At 38.4% G+C, this 21,584-nt stretch overlaps 1 protein-coding gene across 7 annotated transcripts in view; it reads right to left on the bottom strand.

The window, feature by feature from the left end:
• LOC306865230 (netrin-G1-like) overlaps positions 1 to 20,022 on the bottom strand; it is a 75,919-nt gene extending 55,897 nt beyond the window's left edge. For all 7 annotated transcript variants that reach the window (XM_079409709.1, XM_079409711.1, XM_079409708.1 and 4 more), the window contains exon 1: positions 19,570 to 20,022. In XM_079409709.1, coding sequence (XP_079265835.1) covers positions 19,570 to 19,815 — 246 coding nt within the window. In that variant the 5' untranslated portion in view covers positions 19,816 to 20,022. The remainder of the gene's footprint in view (positions 1 to 19,569) is intronic.
• Between the last annotated feature and the right edge of the window lie 1,562 nt (positions 20,023 to 21,584).

Genomic DNA, 21,584 nt, shown 5'->3' with positions numbered 1-21,584 from the left:
TGTGTGCATACAGCACACACAAGCATCCGTTGTGTTTACAGAGACAGAAAGACAGGGGGTGAGAGAGACAGACACTGAGAAAGAGCACTGCCTTGTTACATTGTGCAAAAAAAAAAAAAAAAATTTAAAAGATGAATAAGCATTCTAAGCATGATTTTATTTTATTTTTTCACTTTCCCATGTGTAATGAAACCAGGATGTTTTTCAGTCCAGACGGACTCATTTGCTTCCTGACAAGCTGCTATTAACAACTTTAAAATGACCAACTTGGCTGATTAACTCCACTCCTCAGAAATAAAAGATGAATTAAGCTCTCTTAAAGTGACTAATTAAGCCTTGAGACTAATCTAATGAGACAACCCAGAAAATAGCATTACAAGCCCTAAATTCTCATTCTACACTTGTCAGGGCTCAGCGTGGGGGTCCACAAGAGCATGTGTGGGGAATCAAATATGGAGAGTTCAAAGTGTCTCGTCAACATCATAAAATATTACAGAGATGGAACTTTTCCATAATTCTTTTTAATATCATATTATTTTAAAATTTAGTTTTTATCTACATACAGTAAATAGCTCCATGCAAGTTTTGCATTGCACCACTCAATGAGACGGTTCCATGAATTTGAATTTCTTGAAATTCATGACATTTCTGTGTAGAAAACAAGATGGTCTAGAATTCCTGTTTGAATGGATACAAAAAATGTTTCCATCATTCTTTTCTGTTTTTTTTTTTTACATCAAAAACAAAACAATTTATTCTCCCCTCTGGAGTGAGTTCACAACAAACATACCTAAAATACTTCAGATACTGGAGATAGCATCCTTACACAAATATTGCACTGTTTTCAACATCGACAATAATATGAAAATGTTTCTTGAGCACCAAATCAGTATATTAGAATGATTTCTGAATGATGTGACACTGAAGACTGGAGCAATGACTGCTGCCTCAGCTTTGCTATCACAAGAATGAACTATATTTTAAAATATATTCATATTATTTTATGTAAATAAAATAAATATATCCTTAAGTGAGCCTAAGTGACTTCATTCAAAAACAATAAAAAAAATTGTACCAACCCATCTTGTTTCTGAGAAATATAATGCAGCGAAGCAACTTCATTCATAAAAGTTGTGGCGCATCATTAACAACAAGTTTCTGTCTTTATGAATATTTATATGTGTTTCTTTGTTTTCATGGTGAGTACATTTGGGTGAACTCTCTTTAAGGTTAATATTTTTCATATGTAGAGTTGAGTTAGGTGTGTCCCACACGCTTTATTATTTAATTAATCTATAGGCCTTAAGAACTTCAAGATCTGTGAACAAACTATAAAAAGAACAACTGTATGAACCTGCGTAACCCTGCAAGCACTTCTACCCCACATTTATTAAATTATTTATTTCTGTGTTTAAAATCTCTGTTACAGACTGAACAATCCCGCTATATCCTCCTCCTTCTGTCTCAACCCTTCTTTCATTTCTCTGATGTTTATTGTCAAACTTTTTTTCATTATTGATGTTTATTGTCAAACTATTCCTATCTCCTTTTCTGCTATTCCATCTGTTTCTCCAGCAGGCCCCTTAGCTCTGACTCTCAGCCACTTCTCTCGGCTCTGTCTGACACATCTCTCCTTGAGATCGCAGCTGACACCTCCGACTGAAGTTCTGCGCGGGGGCTTGTGATTTTTAGATGCGAAACGGCACAAAAAACCCCTCCCAATCTTCTGCTAAAAGATATTTCTTGTATTTTCTCTCTCTCGCTCTCTCTTTGTCACTTTCTCTAAGAGATAGAGAAAATGTCTTTCCTTTGGTTTGTATCTGAATTATTTTATTAGATATGACTCAGAGTGTAAGGCCAGAGGTGGAAGTGATGCGCATGTGTCTTGTATAATGCTGGCCTGGCAATAAGAGACCAGCTCTGATGCAGCTATTCACAAACACATGCTTACACAGAGAGAGGAGCGATCTTTCCTTCCCACATACACTACACCACAGTAGCACCTGTCTGTGCTACATGCCACTGTATATTTCATGTCTCAAAGCTGCCCTAGATTCTGCTGCAGACTTTGGCAACCTTAAAAAAAAAAAAATATATATATATATATATATATATATATATTTATTTTTTGTTGCCACAAAGGTTTGGGTTTAGTATGCAGATAATGTCCGGGGGGGGGGGGGGGGGGGGGGGGGGCATTGCTGGTCAACAGCCAACATTGTAGTTGTTTTCTCCAGAGAGGGATGCTGTTGTGTTGGCGTCTTACAGGCTTAACTGTGCTGGTCCAGCAGCTAGACTCGATCAAAACCAGAAGTAACCTGAAAAACTCAACCAGGACATTTAAGCTGATCTAAACTTTTCAACATGACAATAAAATACATTACTAATAATATCTAAAGACAAAAACTTGCTCTGCTAGGTTCAGCACCTGTGCTGTCAGCAAGCCAGGAAGTCAAGTCAAAGAATAGAAAAATCTAGAAAATCACTCCCAGCAAGCCTTGACATTACATCTCTCTGAGGTAAAAGGTCAGGCTCAGCAGCATCTTGCATGACTCAGGGAGAGGTCCGAAAGGGTTTTATACACCTCACGCAAAGCCCTTTGAGAGAAAAAATCATCAGCCATCATTTTGAGGGGTTCTCTAAACAACAACTCGGTTCGAAATGACAAATACAGACAGGTACAAACAAAAAACATTTAGCAAAAATCCTTAAAACAATCCCATGAAAAGCTTAAATGAATCAAAATAAAACGGTTGCAAATAACATTACATAAAACCACTATCATTCTATCAAGGCTTCTTCACTGAGAACACTTCTCTCCAGTGGAGCGTGTGTGGGGCTCTAGCCAGCGGCAGAGGGAGGTTGGCTGTTGGCAGAGAGGTGAGATATCCCTGCCAAACCCCCTCCATCCCTCCGCACTCTGATGGGAATATGGAGCTCGCTACAAGTAATTAAATCAGCCGCCATTCAGCTGCATAACTGCCTAAATTACAAGAATGACAGTGAAAAGGAAACATAAAAAAATCACATTGTGAATCTGTAATTGTTTTGAATCTAATTTGGTGTGCTACTGACATATTTGCAACAAATATCTTTAGGCATTATCTGCAGCACAATCAGTAATTTTGTACATAAAAGATTATTTAAAGATATCTGGTGCCATAGAATGGCATAACAGTTCAACTGAATGGACACTTCAGACTAGAGATGCACCGATGTATCGGCTAACAATCACTATCGGCTGATAAAAGCACTTTATTTCTTTATCGGCCATCGGCCAATTGTTCAAAATCAGCCGATGATCAGGGCCGATTATATCCTGTCAATCAAAAGGCGGCGGAAAAACGTGTCAGACTGCAACTCATACTGTGAGGGAAGAAAATCTCTGTTGAATTTAGGGCTGTCAAAATTAACGTGACAATAAGGCATTAACAGTTAAATAAAAGCTACATTAAAGCAGGCTCTATTTGACCAGATGAATCACCCATAGTCCAAGCCAGCATTGCCAGATCCGCAATTTTCCTCTACACCAAACATTTGTAGCACGCCTCGCATCCAATAATCACAGAGAGCTCTGTGCTTTCTTACTTCTGATAAGAAACAAACTCTCAGCTTTCAAATCCTGTACATTCTATAATGAAATGCAAACAATGAATGCCGTTTTAACGCTTTTAAATGTGACGTGACAGATCGCCATTGCACCTCAGTTCAAGTTCAAGTCTCTTCCAGTTTAATAAGTTATATAGCGCAAAACATGAATGTACATCATAAGATGTTGAAAGATACAGTATGGCTTACCAAAATGTATCATGTGTGTCTAATGTGATCGCTCAATCAGTGTTTCAACCGCGGAAAGATGCCAGTAAAACAGATTGTGAACAGTGTCACTTAACGTGACATTTACCTCAGCAAAGTTATTCCGCTGTTCACAGTTCATTAGTTAGCTATAAAACAACACTGAAGAGGAGCTTTTTTACTTATAATTATATATGTAGGCTATGTTTAAATAAATCTGGCATTAAGGTATTTATGAAAAAAAAGATAATTGTCTGTTTTGCTTACATCTATTCACTGTTTTAAACTAAAGCAAATGACTGAAATATGGATTCATTGTTATTCTTGATTGAAAAGCACAACAACAATAAAACAGTATGCTACAAACTAACTTATATAATGTAATTAACATAAACGAATAAGACGAGGCATGGCATGGTATAGGCTACACCAGAAGGTTTAGCAAACACTGAGGAATCAAATAAATAAAGAGCATTTAAAGAAAGCCTCCATAGTGTAACGTGAGATAAACAGCAAAGATAAAACCAACATATTCACCTTCTCTGGTTTAAGAAGCAGTCTTTTATTTTACTTTCGCCATCGTATCCTCAGTATTCGCATCATTTTTGCCGCTCGTGCTGACGCGGCGAGTATAAACCAGGCAGACCATGCGCTGCCACAAATGCGACCACGACAAATTTTTAACTCGCACATAACTATCGGTATCGGCTGATATCATTCTGAATAATCAGCTATCGGCATCGACAGAGAAATTCAGTATCGGTGCATCTCTACTTCAGACCCATTGGCTTGATAATGCAGTCTGGACATGCATGAGGGTTCTTTTTAATCAGACTGTGTTTAGCTGAGACATGCTGTGAAAGCGATCCTTCATTTGATGCTGGCAGACAGAGAGGAAGTGAGAATGCTCAGGCTGAATGTAGACTGGAGGGTGGTTTTAACTGTCTTCTTTCAGACAACACTACAGATCACACTTATCAAGAAGCAAAAACAGGTCTAGGGGAAGAATGTATGCAGATAGCATGTACACATGTACATAGTGCTGGTGCGGGAGCCGGTGCTTAATCTATAGTCATCTGTTAGAACTGTCTGTTTTCAAAAACTCACTGGAGACCAACAATACTGCAACTAACTATATTACTACATAATCTTCCTACAAATAAAACTGCCACATCACAGCCTTAAAGTTAAGAACATATTTTAGTATCCAAAGTAATTAAAATAAATATTTCACCCAAAAATTTACCTTGGAAAAATGATTGAGCAATCTTATGAAGTGAAAAACTAATTGTAAGATACAAATCCATCATTAAGGCATTTTAACTTAAAATCTGTCACTTCTGGCCAAAATACCAGTCTATAATCCTTAATAACACTTGCTCCAATGAAAAATTTGTTTATAATTTTTTTGCACTTGTAAACGGTGTTTGATCAGTGTATATTTCTCTTGTGACTCTTGTGATAGATTTGATAGATTTGTTTATTACAAACATTCATCTTATCACTTTACAAGACGTTAATTGATGGAAGGAAGTCACGTGGAGTACTTGTATATGATTGTGATGCTTTTCTCAGCTGTTTGAACTCTCATTCTGACGGCACTCATTCACTGCAGGGGATCTATTGGTGAGTAAGTCATGTAATGCTAAATTTCTCCAAATCTGTTCTGAAGAAACAACTCATCTACATCTTGGATGGCCTGAGGGTGAGTACATTTTTAGGTGAACTATTCCTTTAATTCAGCAATTTAATTGGTATTATGTAGAGTAATGCCTGGCTTTTTATAGTGAATATATAATTTATAGTGATTAATTCCTACATATATTTGTGAATAAAAAAGGAGTAGCTTTGCTGTATGACCAAAATAGGAACAGGGTGTCCATCAAATAAATGACAGAACTGAGTATGACGTGGCACATCAGGTGCTTCCAGTCTAGATAGCTTTGCTGATTATAATGGGAGCAATCTAATTCTGTTTTCTAAGTTGGTCTTGTCAGACTGACACTGAAGAATAAAGCATCAGTTAAAGGGGTCATATGATGTGATTTCAAGTTTTCCTTTCTCTTTGGAGTGTTACAAGCTGTTCATGCATAGATGAGATCCCTAAGGGTCAAATTCTGATTTTGCTATGATAATCTGATGCTTCTGAATCAGCGACTGTAAGTATGTTTTGTTATTAGTTCAAGTATTTGCTATTGACTGTTCAAATGTGGAGTTTTGCGCGTAACGCATTGTGTGTGTGTGTGTGTGAGGGGAACAGGGTCATATCCCAGCGGAGTGTACAGCCTGTCAGAAATCGTCTTGATCACGGCTTGTGTACTGCAAATACATACGAGCATCATCACTGTGTTTGTCTCGTGACTCTGTTCCCCTTTTGGGCTTGAACTGATAAAACTAACTTGAAAGCTGAAGCTCACGATTATGGTAAGGAGAGTTGCATTTCCGACGAGTGCTTGTGGTGTTCGGCCAATCACAATGCACTGGTCAGTTGGCCAATCAAAGCAGAATGCACTTGTTGGAAGGAGGGGCTTTGTAGAAATGAGAGAGGCGGGGCATAGAGGAACTACAATAATGTACAGTATTTGAAAAGAATTTAAAAAGAATAATATAAAAGTGGATATAATTAATATCAAATTAGATAAATATGTTCAACAATGTTAAAAATGAATGTTTTTCAACATTAATTAACTCGTTAACATACGTTAAATGCATCAACACATTAACTTGACATCCTGTCAAAATATAAGCTCACCATCTACACTTTCCATGGTTGAGTGACAATCACCTCCTTAATTACAGCGAGAAATGCAACATATTCAACAACATTATCTTGGTAAGTGAAACACCCTCCTGGGAAAACTCCACTGGCTTTTATCAAGCTATCAAACAAAACCACACTAAATTAAAAGGCAATGTGGCCACTGTGATACAAAGGAAAGAACACTGTTTGCTTATTAATTTTTAATTGTTGCACTTTACTGAATAGTTTCAGAAGATAATGTAGCACTGTGCTATTTCAGTTCATCTCTTAGTGAACTGTTTCTTAGTAAAATGAGAGATAAATCATCCCGGCAAACGTGTACGAAATGCTCCTTCGCTCTCGAGGTTTGCAAGCAAGATATTTTTTCTTGGTAATTCTGTGAATGGAGACAATATTTGTTTCTAAATTTGTGCTGGCAGCAGCTACCTGAAACATATCTCAGTAACCACAAGCCCTAATAAGAGTGGGAAAAAATCTATAATAAAATGTTTCATTGGCAGCATTAGAAAACAAAGCACACAGACAGAGAAGGAGCTCAAACTGTGTCACTTATTGGTTCCCATGTTACTGCTTGTTTTACTGTTGTTTCGTAACAGCTCTGTAATGACTCCCGAGTGACTGAGCACACAAACTATTCTACACAGCTACAACACAAAGCGGCTGCGGCTTTGTGATCATCTAAATTTATCTACAGAAATCAATAGTCCTAATGTGCAAAAGTGAAGAGCATCAAACAGAATAGAATGTGACGATGTGTATCAAAGCTCGCTGTATTGGCTGATTTTTAAATCCTTTTTACGTAAAACACAAAAGACTGTTACTGTTACTGTTACTGCCACTACCATATCTAAATTAACCTCCACACCTTTGCCTTCTCACTCTCTTTCTCTCTTGTCTCCCAGGGCTGATTACTTCCCAGGTTGGATGTCATTTATCCCCTTAGCTGTCGAGGTGTGGGCCAGACTCCTCTCAGCTCTCTGTCAGCTCTGAGGGACCAATGTTCTAAGGTTGTGACCGTGGTTAACTGGCTGTCCTTTTTGCCCACCCTGGGACAGAATGCGTTGACACCATGAGTCAGCCTCCTGTCCGCTCCTGCACACCCCCTGGGATGCACTGGCCTGGCTGAGGATATTGAGATTATTTTTTTCAGATTCCATTAGATTATAGAATACTGCTGTCAAATACATGGGCATATTTGACTACAAACTGTGTGCAATGTCATGATGGTTATGTAATGACCCTGCTGAGATAATGTGTAATTGTTTACAATTCAACACAGCAATGAATAATATTTAATATCAACAGGGGGTCCCAGGGGGTGTGCAGGAGCAGACAGGAGGCTTACTCATGGTGTCAACGCATTCCGTCCCGGGGTGGGCGAAAAGGACAGCCAGTTAACTACGGTCACAACCATCCACGGGGGGCAAATGATAGATCATTTTGAATCCAGTGGACCCAAACCCATCTGCTCTTGAAACCGAAAGCAAGACTTTCTGATGACTCCCAAAAGACACACAGAGAAAAATAAGTGCTGAAAATTCAGATACACTAATTGAGGTAAAAAGAAAACTCTAAATAAATAAACTAAAGGTGCCGATGTTTGTGACAGCTGTCAGCAGTATTATTGAATGAGTTTGTAATTGTCATGCAGCGGGCGGTTCACGGCCGAAAGGGAACGATTGAAGATGTTTTGGTGCTGCCAGTCAGAGACATATCAGCCTTCCAAAATGATCCACTGAATATTCATTACGTTTGGCTCACTGAAAAAAGAGGTATGCCAAGGGTTGCTTCAAAATAAAAGCTGGAGAAACATTAGATGTGTGTAAGTTAATGAGTGTTTGTATTCCTTTCTGTCCTCCTTTGATAGTAGTAGCATGTCTATGCATTTTCATTATAGCTCAGTTATTTGAATGCCATGTAACGGCAGATACAGAAAGCTTTATGAATTATGCATGATGACATTGACAAATTCAGATATTCTGAACTACCACACAGAAGTGCTTGGAATTCTGCAGATGAACATATCAAATTAAATTATGTCTCTTTATTAATCAAAAACGTATTGGAAACTTTCATTTAAAAATAAACAGTGCTATTTAACTAGATATTTTACTACATGTTATAAACACAAATGCAACACATCATTTCAAGTAAATCCAATGGCAAGGAATAGTTAAAAAAGTTAAAATGATTCTAAAAAAAAGTGAAAATGAGTTAGCTATATAAAGTATATTTAATATATATATATATATATATATATATATATATATTTATTTATTTATTTATTTATTTATAGACCTGACTTTTATAGTTATAGTTTACCTCTAGAAATAGCAAAGTGGGATAAACTGAACAAATTGTTGGTACAAAGTGCTGCATTACTTCACGCCCTGTGATATTCGGTAGCATACAATTAAACATCAAATGTGTGTATTCCTTATACAACCAGTGGTTTGTATAAAATTACTGTTCAGAACATGTTAGAAGGTTGCATCTTTTGATCTCTTTGTCATAATTTTAGCTCTTTTCTGTGCCATATGCTCATTAGAAGTCGAGGAACAGTGGTAAAACTGCCACCATGGGAATGACTTCAAGAAGTAAGGCAGACAGAACAGTGTTCAGAAGAAGACTGGAATGGGATTGTAAAGGCTTTGCTTGTGCTTTCTTTGGTGTACATCTAACCTAACTTGGACTTCCAAAATGCAGCACTAAGCCAGTCACTCAAACAGCTGCCAGACTACATATCACCACTGCATGTTAAGAAGGCTACTGAATGCCTGAATGCAGTCCAGATCCTGAACCCTCAGCCTTTATGTCTTCTCTGCCCGGATTTGAATCAGTCACACTTGAAGGAATGGTGAATGAAGAGGTGAATCCCCATGTGAAATCACCTGATGCCCAGTGTTCAACAGCAAAGCTATTCCTGTTCCACTTTAAGCCTAAATAAGCAGCACAAGCAAGCTGATGGTCATACAAAGATAATATTCTTTGGGTTTTAAACCCTGATCCTAAAAACATGTTACCCCAAAAGATCAGCCAGATGAGAACGGAAAGTCTTATTGCAAATGAGTGCAAATATGCAAACAACAAAATGCACTATAAAATTAAGCTACAATTAAATTCCAAACAATGTAGATAACATCTGGCAAAAAATCATCAAACCGACATAACCTAAAAGTAATCTCTTTATTGAAAAGCATTTACATTAAACACTTATGGCAGAAGACATGCCTAGCCTTCCTAATTGACCGTTTAAAAATAGACAGCCGAAAACAACTTTGGACGGAGATAATTCTGTAGAAAGGCCTGTCGACTGGGGAGAAGAGCGGCTTATGCTGTGTTCTTATCTACGAGCAGAATAAACCCCGACGCCGTGACACATGGCATGCTGGCCCACACCTCTGCTTTCATCCATTCTCTGAAAGCAGAACAGAGTTCAAAAGCATTAGCCGAATTCAGTGCCAGTGTAAAGCACTGCTAGACATCTTTAGCGCTCACATACTATGACATTCTAAATAGGTTTGCTCTCAGCAGCAGAGAAAAACAAGCTCTGATAACACTGACGTCCAAGAGAAAGTGCTATTAATTGGCAGAAGGCTCTCACAAAGTTCATACAGAGAACCATTTAAACCTGGTTTTGAAGCATTGCACCTTGTTTGCCAATCGCAAGAATATGTGGCGTTAAGTTTTTTAATTTACCTGATCATAGTTAAGTGTAAGCTACACCGAAAGCTTTAGGCAACCATAATGGGCCCTGCACTCATGGCTCTCTCTAGAGGAAATGTTTGAGGGGAAATATATTAGGAGGAGTAATTAGGATTATTAGCAGGGTGTAATTTGCTCAAGAGGGAATAAAACAAATTGCTGAGGCCGTTTCTAAATCGAAAATGAATACAAAATTAATGGCATGATGAATAGAGGGATTTTACAACTGTTGACACGATGGACCCTGGTGTCACCACCAAACCGCCTAATGAGTGGAGAACACTGCAGGGTCCAGAAATATTGTGTCAGATACTGTAAATGCTGACCTGTGTTTTTCTAGCAGGCGTATTTTCTGTTCATATTCTCTGAGGTCATAGTCACTGGCCATATGAGTTATTAAATAAAAACACAAGAGCCATTATCATCACTTGCATGCATCTGATTTGGGATAAAAAAAAAATCTGAACCTGAATAAAAAAAAAAACAAACAGCCATTGATTACAAAACATTGATTTTGTAATCAATTTTTCTGGATAAGGAAGGATGATTCCGATGGGAGTTTTTGTTCTAAGTCGGTCCTCAAAACGGATTTACTCACAAGACTTTCCTCATGCATGCAAGGTTTTGTTCTTCTTTCTCTAAGGCTGCTTCACTGTGAAAGAGCAGCTTGAAACAATAGGAGCTATGAGAAAAGGCCCTAATGAGATTTCCACAAATTCCAGCATACATCAGAGAAAATAGCCCGTAGTATGGCGGCTGTCGTTTTGAGCTATGAAGTTTGGTGGGGAGGAAGAGAACGAACACATTAAACACCATTAAAGAGCCCCTTAACACGCCCCAAGATGAGCCGTTACTCCCAGAGCAACATCTAAGGCTCAATGTGTGTCACTAAATCACTTAATTTCTATTCTCTAATGTGCAGCATGAGGATATGTAATACATTTCAAGCTAAGGCTTTTGAAAAAGACGACCCGCTGAAGTTACGAGAGTTTCACTTTACGTTGTCTTCCCTAACTATGGACAAAGATACATCCCCCTGAAGAATATACGTGGATAGCCACTAAAAAATTATGAATAATGCCCTCAGTTTCTTCTGTGAGATGATTAAAATGAAAGAAAAGCATATAATAAAAGGCAATGCTATGTTAGACAAGCTGTGTGGTTTGTGGTTAGGACAAGAAAGTAGAGATAGAGGTGAGGGAGAGAAGGGGTATAATCAGTTCCCTCCCAAGTACATCCAGAATATTTATGAGAATTAAATGACAGAAATGGGTAATTAGGAAATTGGAATGGTTATGATGTCAAAACCACAGGCAATTCACATATCGCTACTGTAGTTTATTTTATTTGATAATTGTTTTAGCAGATAGAAGGTAGAAAATGTCCCTTATTGAAACTAAATTGACTTTTTCATACAAGAAACCATATAAAACAATTTAAATATATTTTCAGGGCTGAAAAAAAAATGTTGAGGAGAATCTGGTCTTTTTTCCAGAGGAGTTTAAGAGGGGAGGAGTTTAAGAAAGAAAAACTGTTTAAACAGAGGGGAGTGAAAAGGGAGAGGTTTAAATGTCAGACATGTGCTGGCTGCTGCCTACGGGATACAGACGTGCAGACACTGCAGTCCATCCACCAACAGACTCAATTTACAGATTGGAGAGCAGCAATAAAGAGCTAACAATCTCACTACAGACATCACTTCTGTAACCGCTCAGTGTCACGTCCATTTCTCTTCCTCTCCTCGCCCTCCCAAGAAACTGTAATTTGCTCCTGTTTTTTAATCAGGGTCTCACTAATTAAATGAAAGCTCTTGGGCCTCTCCTAATTTGGTCCTGGGACAGTCTCATTTGCACAGTAAATACTGATTCATATCAAAAAGTGTGCATGAAATGTGCAGGTTGTCTCTTTAATTAAAGACTGAAACTGACTGTTCGTGAAAATGAATGGTAATAGGAATAAGCTATCATAATAAACAATAATGTTAAAAAATTATATTGATGGTAATAGGAATATCATAATAAACATATATTTTAAAGCAAAATATTATTTAAAATATATATGTGTATACTAATATAGTTATATTTTTTTACAAAGTAATATGGTTAATATGCCCAACATAATAACTTCCAATCCAATCAGAATTTAGAGTCAGAAACACTGTTCTGGAAGTTTTTTTTTTACTTCTTAAACATCCATTAAGTGAATTAAATATAGCAAGTGTCATAAATATTGGTATGCAATTTTGTGCTCTTCTGCAGAGGCAATGTTCCACCTGACTGTCGACTGTAGGCTACTAGCAATAAGCTCAGAAGCACATTAGCAATTCATCAAAAAGCAAATGTCATTCTGCAGCAAATGTCTAGGGAAATATTTAGCATTTGATTCTCAGTTCTGATTGCATTGTTATTGATTTCAAATTTTCTCGGCACTGCCTGGGACAGACATAACAGATCATTGCATTTTTGAACTGTCATTCAGTTGAGGCGCTCTGTCTGGGGGCCAGTGAAGACAGCCAGAGTCTCTCTCTTTCTTTTTGTCTTCACACGGCTCTCAGAAAGAGAAATCCAGCCCTCGAGGCCTGCAAAGAGCCTCCTCAGCCCTTTTCTCTTTGCCCGCTATCCCTTGAAAAGACAGATTTTTCCTTTTCTTTCCTCTCCTTGAAAATGAATAGCCCTATTAATCCATCCTCCACTGACCATTCTGAAAAAGAGAGAAAACGAGAGAGATGGCTTGAATTGTGTGTTTGTGAAGTTTCTTTTTTTTCATCTTCTTTTTTAATCAATCCCTTTCACTTCAGTCATGATACGTAGCTGTTTGTGGTCCATTGCCCATTTAAGGAGATCAATTTATTTATCGATAAGGTCCTTCCTTTACTCAGCTCTTTCTGTCTGTCTCCAATTAGTAAATGGTTTAGCTTTGACATCAAGAAACCGCACATACTCGTTAATCTTTCTGTCCCTTCACACATGCACAACAGGCATTTAATGTGGCTGGAACAGCAGATCTGGTCCTGTAAAACCCCATGACCCAGTGCAATGATACCGGCCTTCATGGATCTAATTCAGCAGTGCCCAAAGCAATCTGTGTCCTCATACTGCACACAGGATGTTTCATTCAAGTGGGTAAATTATTATAGGTGTCTTAGCAGTTAGTGTGTGATCCACGAGACTATGTTTAATGTGTGAGTAGATAGTAGTTTATTATCTGGCGCTTATTGAATCATTTCCATTTTGCGGTCTTTTCCGCTGTCGAATGCCAAACAGATTGTGAAAGTCACCATGTCTGCGTAGCCAACACGAGCATAATGGTGCTTGTAACACAGATAGTGAGACAAATACAACAACAAACACAGAAAGATATGATGGGTGTGAGAAAGAAAGAAAGAACGAAAGAAAGAAAGCTGGAGGGAGGGATGGAGGGAAGGAAGATCTGTAGCCTAAAGGCAGAGACAGCAATTAAAAGTAAATGGATCCCAGGGCCCCGTTTCAGATAGGCTACTACAGAATTCTGCCTATTCTTAGAAGCCATCCTCAGAGAATGTTTGAGCTGAGAATTTTCCATGCGTGATGAACTGTGGAAACCAACAAAAGCCCCATTACCAGGAGAGGGATTTAGCCTCATCTTGCATTAGAGAGAGAGAGAGAGAGAAGAAGAAGCCCTTAGTCAAATGGAATACATTAAAGAAAATTCCCTGTGTCATAGAAATAAAAACTTGAAGCCAAATGACGGTGCTCTCATTATCTACAAGCCAAGAGCTCCAATGGGACATATTCACAGAGCAAATTACAGACCAGACAAAATTATTTTCCAATATTCTAATACACACTTTTTTTTCTCTAATGCACACTTTGACGGTAACTCAAAGAGATGTTTGCGTTAATTTGAGGTTATGATTTTTGAGTTGAGTCGCATTCGCTAGTTATCTTTTTTTGTGCAATTCTGTGAGGGTAAATGTCAGGATAAATGTTTATATTAATATCATTTTAGTTTAAGCCACCTGTATTTCCTCCAACCTTTACAAGAGAAAGATAAGATAATACACTATCTGCATGTGTGTATGTGTGATGTATGGCGCTTTATTGTGTAATATAATGGGAAATTTCCAATGGCTGGTTCTGTTGTCCTCCTCATTCTACTCATATTTCGGCAGGTACAAAAAAAAAAAAATACAAATGATGAAAAGTTGTCAGCGTGCATTATGGGATAGCAGCATTGGGAAAATACATTCTTATCTTGTTGTAGCAGCCAGTATGTACTTAATCCATGTCCTGATAGAGTTAAGATAGAACAAGAAGCTTCTACGTCAGGAAATACTACTTCCTGTTACTGTGGGACCATATCACCTTGGTGAATAAATTCAAAAAGGGTAAACAGCTAACAGATTTGTGTGTGTTTTGTCATAGTACAAACGGCTGCCCATCCTGTCAGGGCATTTTCATCTGAATGACTTTGCACTCAGATGGCAAATATTAATTTGCTCATTAGGGGAGGTGCAACTATAACGTGACAAGTTGTCAGCAGGTGTCATTGTAGATAATGCTTACCTGAGTCAGGACACAGCATTAAAATAATTAAGCATTCTATGTATAAATCAGTGTCAATATGAATGTAAAGACAGTCGACAAACCTTATTCAACAGCACAGCCAGTGATGCACAAAGCAGAGCAGCTAATAAAGCATAATACCATTTTCTATGCCCTTCTGAAAATATATTTTTGTTGCAACAGCTGTTTGAAGACCAAAAGTGTAATTTCCATGCTTCAGCCTTGATCGTGGGTTTCCCTGTGATCCATTTTCTAACATAAAACCCCAGAATTTTTAAAGCCATATACTCTCTTCTGTGACAGGCAAAGGGATGGGTCAAAACACACAGGCATACAGTCATTCTGCGGGCCCCCCGGAGCAAGCAGAGGTTAAGTGCCTTGCTCGAAGCCTTGCACAAGGGGAAGACCCTTCAGTACTATTTGAACCCAGTTGTTTTCATGTTGCCAAGCCACCAAACAGCTGACAGTGTACAGACATGGACAACTATGATTCAGCCCTTGCATTGCTACAAGTAAATAAGCGAACATAAACCTAAACAAAAGTCTAAAATCGAGAATATGGTGAAGAATATAACACAAAATATGTTTCTGCTGGACTTTCAAAGAGCTGAACTGTCAAAGCATTCTATCGATGTCTCAAGTCAGACTGATAATTCCATCAGATTTGTTAACTTTTTGGTCTAATGCAGAGCAGCCACTTCAGTCAGATTAATTTCTATCAGCTCTACGTCTTGGCTAAAAATAAAAAAAATATATATATCAACCATGTGGCACAATTCCTCAGATGTTTAACAGCTCTATTGAAAAGTAATTAGTTTTTCAATAGTGTTAAAATGCAAATATTTGCCTCAGTCCATTCATGAAAGTCAGCACTTTTGAAAAGCTGCTTTGTGGCTGGTTTTGTGCAATCTCTCAGCATGAATTCGGCATGAATAAACTATTTGATTAAAGTCGAATGTCACCATTTGTCTGAGACTACACTGTATTGGCAGGAGCCTTTTCCCCTCGGCTTTTATCGAGACGCACATTTAAATATGAGAGGAGGCATATTGTAGCTGACAGCACTCTCAAATCTCACTGAAATGTCAATGCTAAGCCACTTGAGGAATGGGACAGCTCTGAGAGAAGGCTGATGAACCAAAATGTCTTCCATCACTCCCTGAACTCTGGAATATCACGCACAAATATGCAGGAAAAGGGCAGAATTATATATCAAAACATAAATAAAGCGGTGTCACTTTATAGAATAATGAAAGCTTGAGTAATGCTGCAATGGGACAATCTTCAGCTGAAAGCCATTAGGATTTTTTAACCACAATCTAGTTTTCTTTCTGTAACTGTGTAATTGTTTCATCTTCCTTATTAAAAACAGCTCTCTGTCATTCAGTTCTTCTTTCTGGGACGTATAATATCACATGATGAAAGGAGAGGTCTTCTGAGGCTGTTACATTAGTGAGGAGTGTCTCTCTCTGAATTGTGTCAAGCCACAAAACTGATGAACAAGCTGTTTGAATTATATCTAACTATAAATCTGAAAACCATTGCCAAATTTGTTTCAATGATCCTTTCCTTTATAGTGATGCATGAGGTCTTTTTTTTTACTCTAACTGGCAGCATTGAAACCTGGAGAGTTCAAATCCAATATCAAGGGGCAAGTGTGGAAAAAAATTCAGCGCATGATGAGTGTGAACATGGAGAAATTGGGAAGCAAGGTGACAGAAATGGCTGATAGCAGTGACCAGGCTGGAGCCGTTTGATTTAAGTCTAAAGATAGTGGTGGCACAGACCAAAGCAGCATTTTAGGAAGGTCTTAAATTTATTCTAGCCATTACTGACAGCCAGCGAAGAGACCTGGCCAGAGGTGTAACATGAGAGAATTTCCAGAGGTTAAATACAAGGGCAACTTTTTGGATACGCTCAAAGGGCCAAAAGCTTGAGGAGATGAGCATTTATTATGAAATTCTAGAAAGATTTCCTTTAACATTTTGAGATGTTGAGATAGAGAATAAGACATGCAGATTGTGAGCAGTACGAGGTATTCTGGTGTAAATAGAGAACCAACTACCACCCCACTAGTAAGTTTGCACAAAGTGTGATAAAGTAGGCTATACATTCTCAACTGACTTGCCATGACATGTTATCCAAGTCTAGAAGTGTTTTGCATTAAGTCCACAATTTTGGACAACAAAAGCACGAAACATTTAGAGACAAATAGCATTGTCTACAGCAGAGATTCCGCTTAAAGAGTGTCTGAGCAGACGTTATTATGTGGTGTAGGGCAAGAGGGTCAAGTTTTTGCTATAGAGAAGGTCATCACCCATTGCGTATAAAAGCTTTTCACAAATGGATCTGTCCAGCTTCCTGCACTTCAGATTGCAGGGTAAAGCATCGGCCTCTCCAGTGCTTGGTTTTTTCCAGCCCGGAGCAGGTTCGCTGCCTGTCTGCGATGGCTGTTACGGGTCTAATCAGAGGAAACAGCCCAGCAGCCTCAGAGAGGGAGAGAGAGAAGCCTATGGCCAGCCTGAGTAGAAATCAATTACGGAGGATTGAGCTCTTGTATAAAGAACAATAATGGCAATAGCCGGAAATAAAAGAATGATTACAGACATCATAAAAACTGTTATTGGCATAATCAGTATATCTATGTAATGTATTCTGCCAATTTATGGCTAACAGATCAGAAATTGATCGGCCTTAATGCACTGGCAGAAAACCAAGTGGGTTTCAAGGCTGGACAATGGCAATTTATGTTGCTTGACAACAAGGGCCTGATCACCTAGCGTTACCAGAAATGTTTTACAATAAATATTTTATGTAAACTTGGCCTAAGAGTCTGCTCAACTGTTAAAGTGCCCCTATTATGGATTTTTGAAAATTACCTTTCATGCAGTGTGTAAAACAGACCTACGTGAATGAAAACATCCTGCAAAGTTTTAAATATGAAAGTGCACCGTTTATAGTTATTGTGTCTCAAAAGAAAGAGTCGACTCTGAATCATTTAAACCAATCCAAATCCAAAATCCAAGCCATTTCATGTTGACCTCAGAAATGTTTTAAAACAAATCCAAGCCATTTCATGTTGACCTCATATTGCCCGCCCACTTGCTGTGCGCGCAGACCTGGGAAAACCTGACCATCAGTAGATTTTCACGTTGGTCTGAATTAAAATGCAAATTAATTATTTGCCACTAGGTGTGCTTTTGGAGTGTAAAATAGCTGTGTCCCCGGTAACGGCTGTACACAAAGCAGCACTGCTCACTATCAGGCATTACAAGCATGATGAAATGGAAATGAAATTGACCAATCAGACCAATCACTGCAGATTAGCGTGATGCAAAGGAGGGGGTTGGAAAAATGAATCGTTGAGTGAATCGTTTGGGAGTTGTTGAGCAAATAAGGTAAAAATAAATGCATATTATAAGACAATGAAAGTGTTTTTTGACCTTGCATGCATGTCAATCTGTTGCTGGGGACTCCCAAAACCAAAATATTAACCTTTTTCATAACCCATAATTTAAACACTTTAATAACTAATTTAATAGTTTTTTTTATTTATTTAATAACTTTTCTATAATAACTGCCACAGACATTTTATAAGTATAAAGTAATATTGGGGCCAGGAATGAAGGCAGGCATGACCACAGCACATGCTGTTTGTCAGTCATCTGTTATTGCAATAATAACTGACTGGTATGCTGGGGTGAAATTATGTGTCATTTTTTTTTTACTTCGGGCCCTTGGGAAACCAGAGAGCCGAACTATATTGTGACAGTGACCCTCCAAAATGGATGACAGCCCTTGCTCTAACCTTGAGAATCTATCAGAGAGAGTCAGCATTTTGAAAAGTACCTCACAGATATGGCTCTGAATAATGTATCCTATGAATAAAACACATTAGCGACAAAACATACTGAATAATTCACTTTTCACTCCCTGCACGCCAGATATTAGGTCCTCTGTCACTCAGCGGACTCTCATTGGACTGTCCCACAACACTCGTTATTTTCACCTCTTAAATACTGTAAACAGCCTTTCACTCGCTCTCTGAACCTGTAGTAAAACTTCAGATAATACGCATAGTCTTCCAAAACACATATACAGACAAGCAAAGATAACACTGATAACCATTAACTCATTTCTAATACTGCAGGCCAGCTGTGAATTTCAAAGAAACATTTTTCTAATTAAACACTTAGACTTGCCCATAAAAGACGTACAGCTCACCTCCTCAAAGAAAGCCAGATTTTTTTAAGTGCCTCTTTCATCCATCTCTCTCTCTCTTTCTCTCTCTGCTTCTACTTCTAACCCTTTTCTAGTTCTCATTTTCAATGCTAATGACAGACAGCATTTTGTCCACAAAGACCTAATGAAGGCTTCCACCAAAGCTGAAAAGAGATAATTAACCACATAAATTGAAACAGTCAATGACCCGGCACAGGAAGTGGACACCATTTACACCGTCACAAATGTGACGTTAACTAAGGCTTCAGTTGCACTACTCCTTATTAGCAGTTCTAATTGCGTAAATGAATGAAATTGACTTTGTCAGTTATTTGTAAGCATCTTCGTTGCTACCGGTTGTAGATTACGCAGATCCATCCCATATCCTCAAAACTGTTTAGCCTCAGTTATAGTCTGCATGCGGCACCATGAATATATTTGCATATCAAATGTGAAGCGCATTAATAAATGTTATAAAATGAGATGAAGCCACAACAAGTAGTAAATACACTGTGGGTGAAATTGTATGATTCATTCACTCACCAGGGTGCAGTAGGTCTCTGGTGGGTCTCCACAGGTGATGTTGGGTGGGTCAAGAAACACTTTTAGGTACTTGGTCATGTCCGCAGCTTCAGGCTGACAGGCCATGTAATACCAGGTTGGGCCTTCGTCCGTGTAGCCATGTGACTTGCACAAGTCGTAGTGTCCCCAGGTTGTGGGATAGTGCTGCGAGGCCTGACAAACCGTCAGCCATGATGCCTGCAGTGTCAAGAGCAGCGGGAATCGCATGGCTGCTTCCTTTATTCAGGCCGCCCCTCTAATAGACTATTCACTGTGATGTAAAGTATCCGTCTGCTCCCTTCCTCTCAAAGATGCATGAGAGAAGGAGAGATAGAGAAAGAGGGAATGGAGAGGAAGATCTGGGTCTGGTTTACAAAATAATCCAACTTTTGTTGAACGTGGGACAGAAGAGGTGCAGCAGCATACCGGCTTTGCTTTGGTCACTGAAAGGTCCTCAAGCCCGATGCTTCTATCTCCACCTCTGCTCTTTATTGTGTCCGCTGAGAAGGGGCAGGGTCGGGGTGCCAGCAGAGATAAGAAAAGTGGAGGCAGAGAAGACAACGTGATCGGTCGGGCTGGAGAGAGAGCAAGGCTTCTGACACTCTGATGAATCGACTCTCTGGCTGGATATTGAGTGACAGCCGTCTCAGCTTTGCCTTCTGTCAATCATCCTCTATTGCAGCTTGGCATCTGCACTCTGCACAGAAAAATGAGAGAGGTGATGGTGAATATCAGTTAGGGGATAGAGTTTGACAGCAAGGGAAAATTAGCACTCTGACTCCTATGAGGTGGTGCCAGTCAGGTGTCTGGTGTGCGTCATGAGAAATATCAGATATCTAAAAGACCATCAAAGAAAACGTGATCTTGAGAGCTTTCGCGCATTCACTCCTGGCATTACCCATAATCCCCTGCAGACCCGTTCTCTTCCACTGTAGCTATACTCAAAATGCTCTTTTGATACTGAATATAGACCAACAGCTACATGTAACGCTAAATTAAATTACAGGATGTAGAATTCAGAGAATAAGTGCAAAGCTGATGATTGCTTGGATGCCTTTTGTATGGGAATTGATGAAATTGTGAATAGGAAGCAAGCTCACGAGGTTACTCTCTCAAAAGTTACTATAGAAACACATTATCTGCAGTTGAAGTCCCTTTGAAGCCCCTAAAGGAGGCCTGTAAACTGCTTCTGTAAGGAGACAATAATGTGAAATGCACAACATTAAATGCCTTTTCCTGTTATTCTAAATATTTCACAGTATGCATTGCACATAGAAACCACCACCACTGATGCCTGACTGAATGTTTATAAACATAATTGAAGAAGGGTTGAGTTGAACTTGAAAACAGCCATGTTGGATTAAACCAATCATTATTACATCAGCAAGTAAGTGATACCTTTCTAACTTAATATTTATATTTAAGTGGAGATGAAGATGCTTGTTAGCTAAAGATGAAATTATTTATGGATTCCTATGGTCCCACATTGCTTTCATCTTCACTTTCACGATTATACTGTAATGAACAGATATTTCATCTGGAATTTGCAGAAAAAAATTCAACTTCAACAAAGTTCTGCTTTTATCTGTTGCGCTTCAGAACAGTAAAATGATGCACTGAAAAAAAATACAAAAGAAATACTACATAGACAGAGGACAACAGTCTTGTGAGATCTGAACAACTGAAAATTTTCCAAATAAATAAATAAAAATCAATGGCTCATTCGCTTTTTTGTTTTATTTTATTTGATACTAATACTACAGTACACTGCATGGCTTACACTCATTATGCTCAATAAACTGACAAAATAAATTTAAAACAACTTAAATTCTGCTCTTTTAACATCAAATCAACACCTAGATTTTTGTTTGTTGTCTACATTTTGCTTTGCATATAAAAACAGTTAAGCTAATGTATATGCATATTTACATTAGGTTTTCAACAACGAGGTATTTACTAAAATGAAGAAACCTGAAATTTCTTAGCATCCCCCTTTC

The sequence above is a fragment of the Barbus barbus genome (assembly GCF_936440315.1).
Source record: "Barbus barbus genome assembly, chromosome: 46".
Taxonomy (NCBI): Eukaryota; Metazoa; Chordata; class Actinopteri; order Cypriniformes; family Cyprinidae; genus Barbus; species Barbus barbus.
The sequence above is the reverse complement of the archived record's forward strand: the minus strand, read 5'-3'. Positions and strand labels throughout refer to the sequence as shown.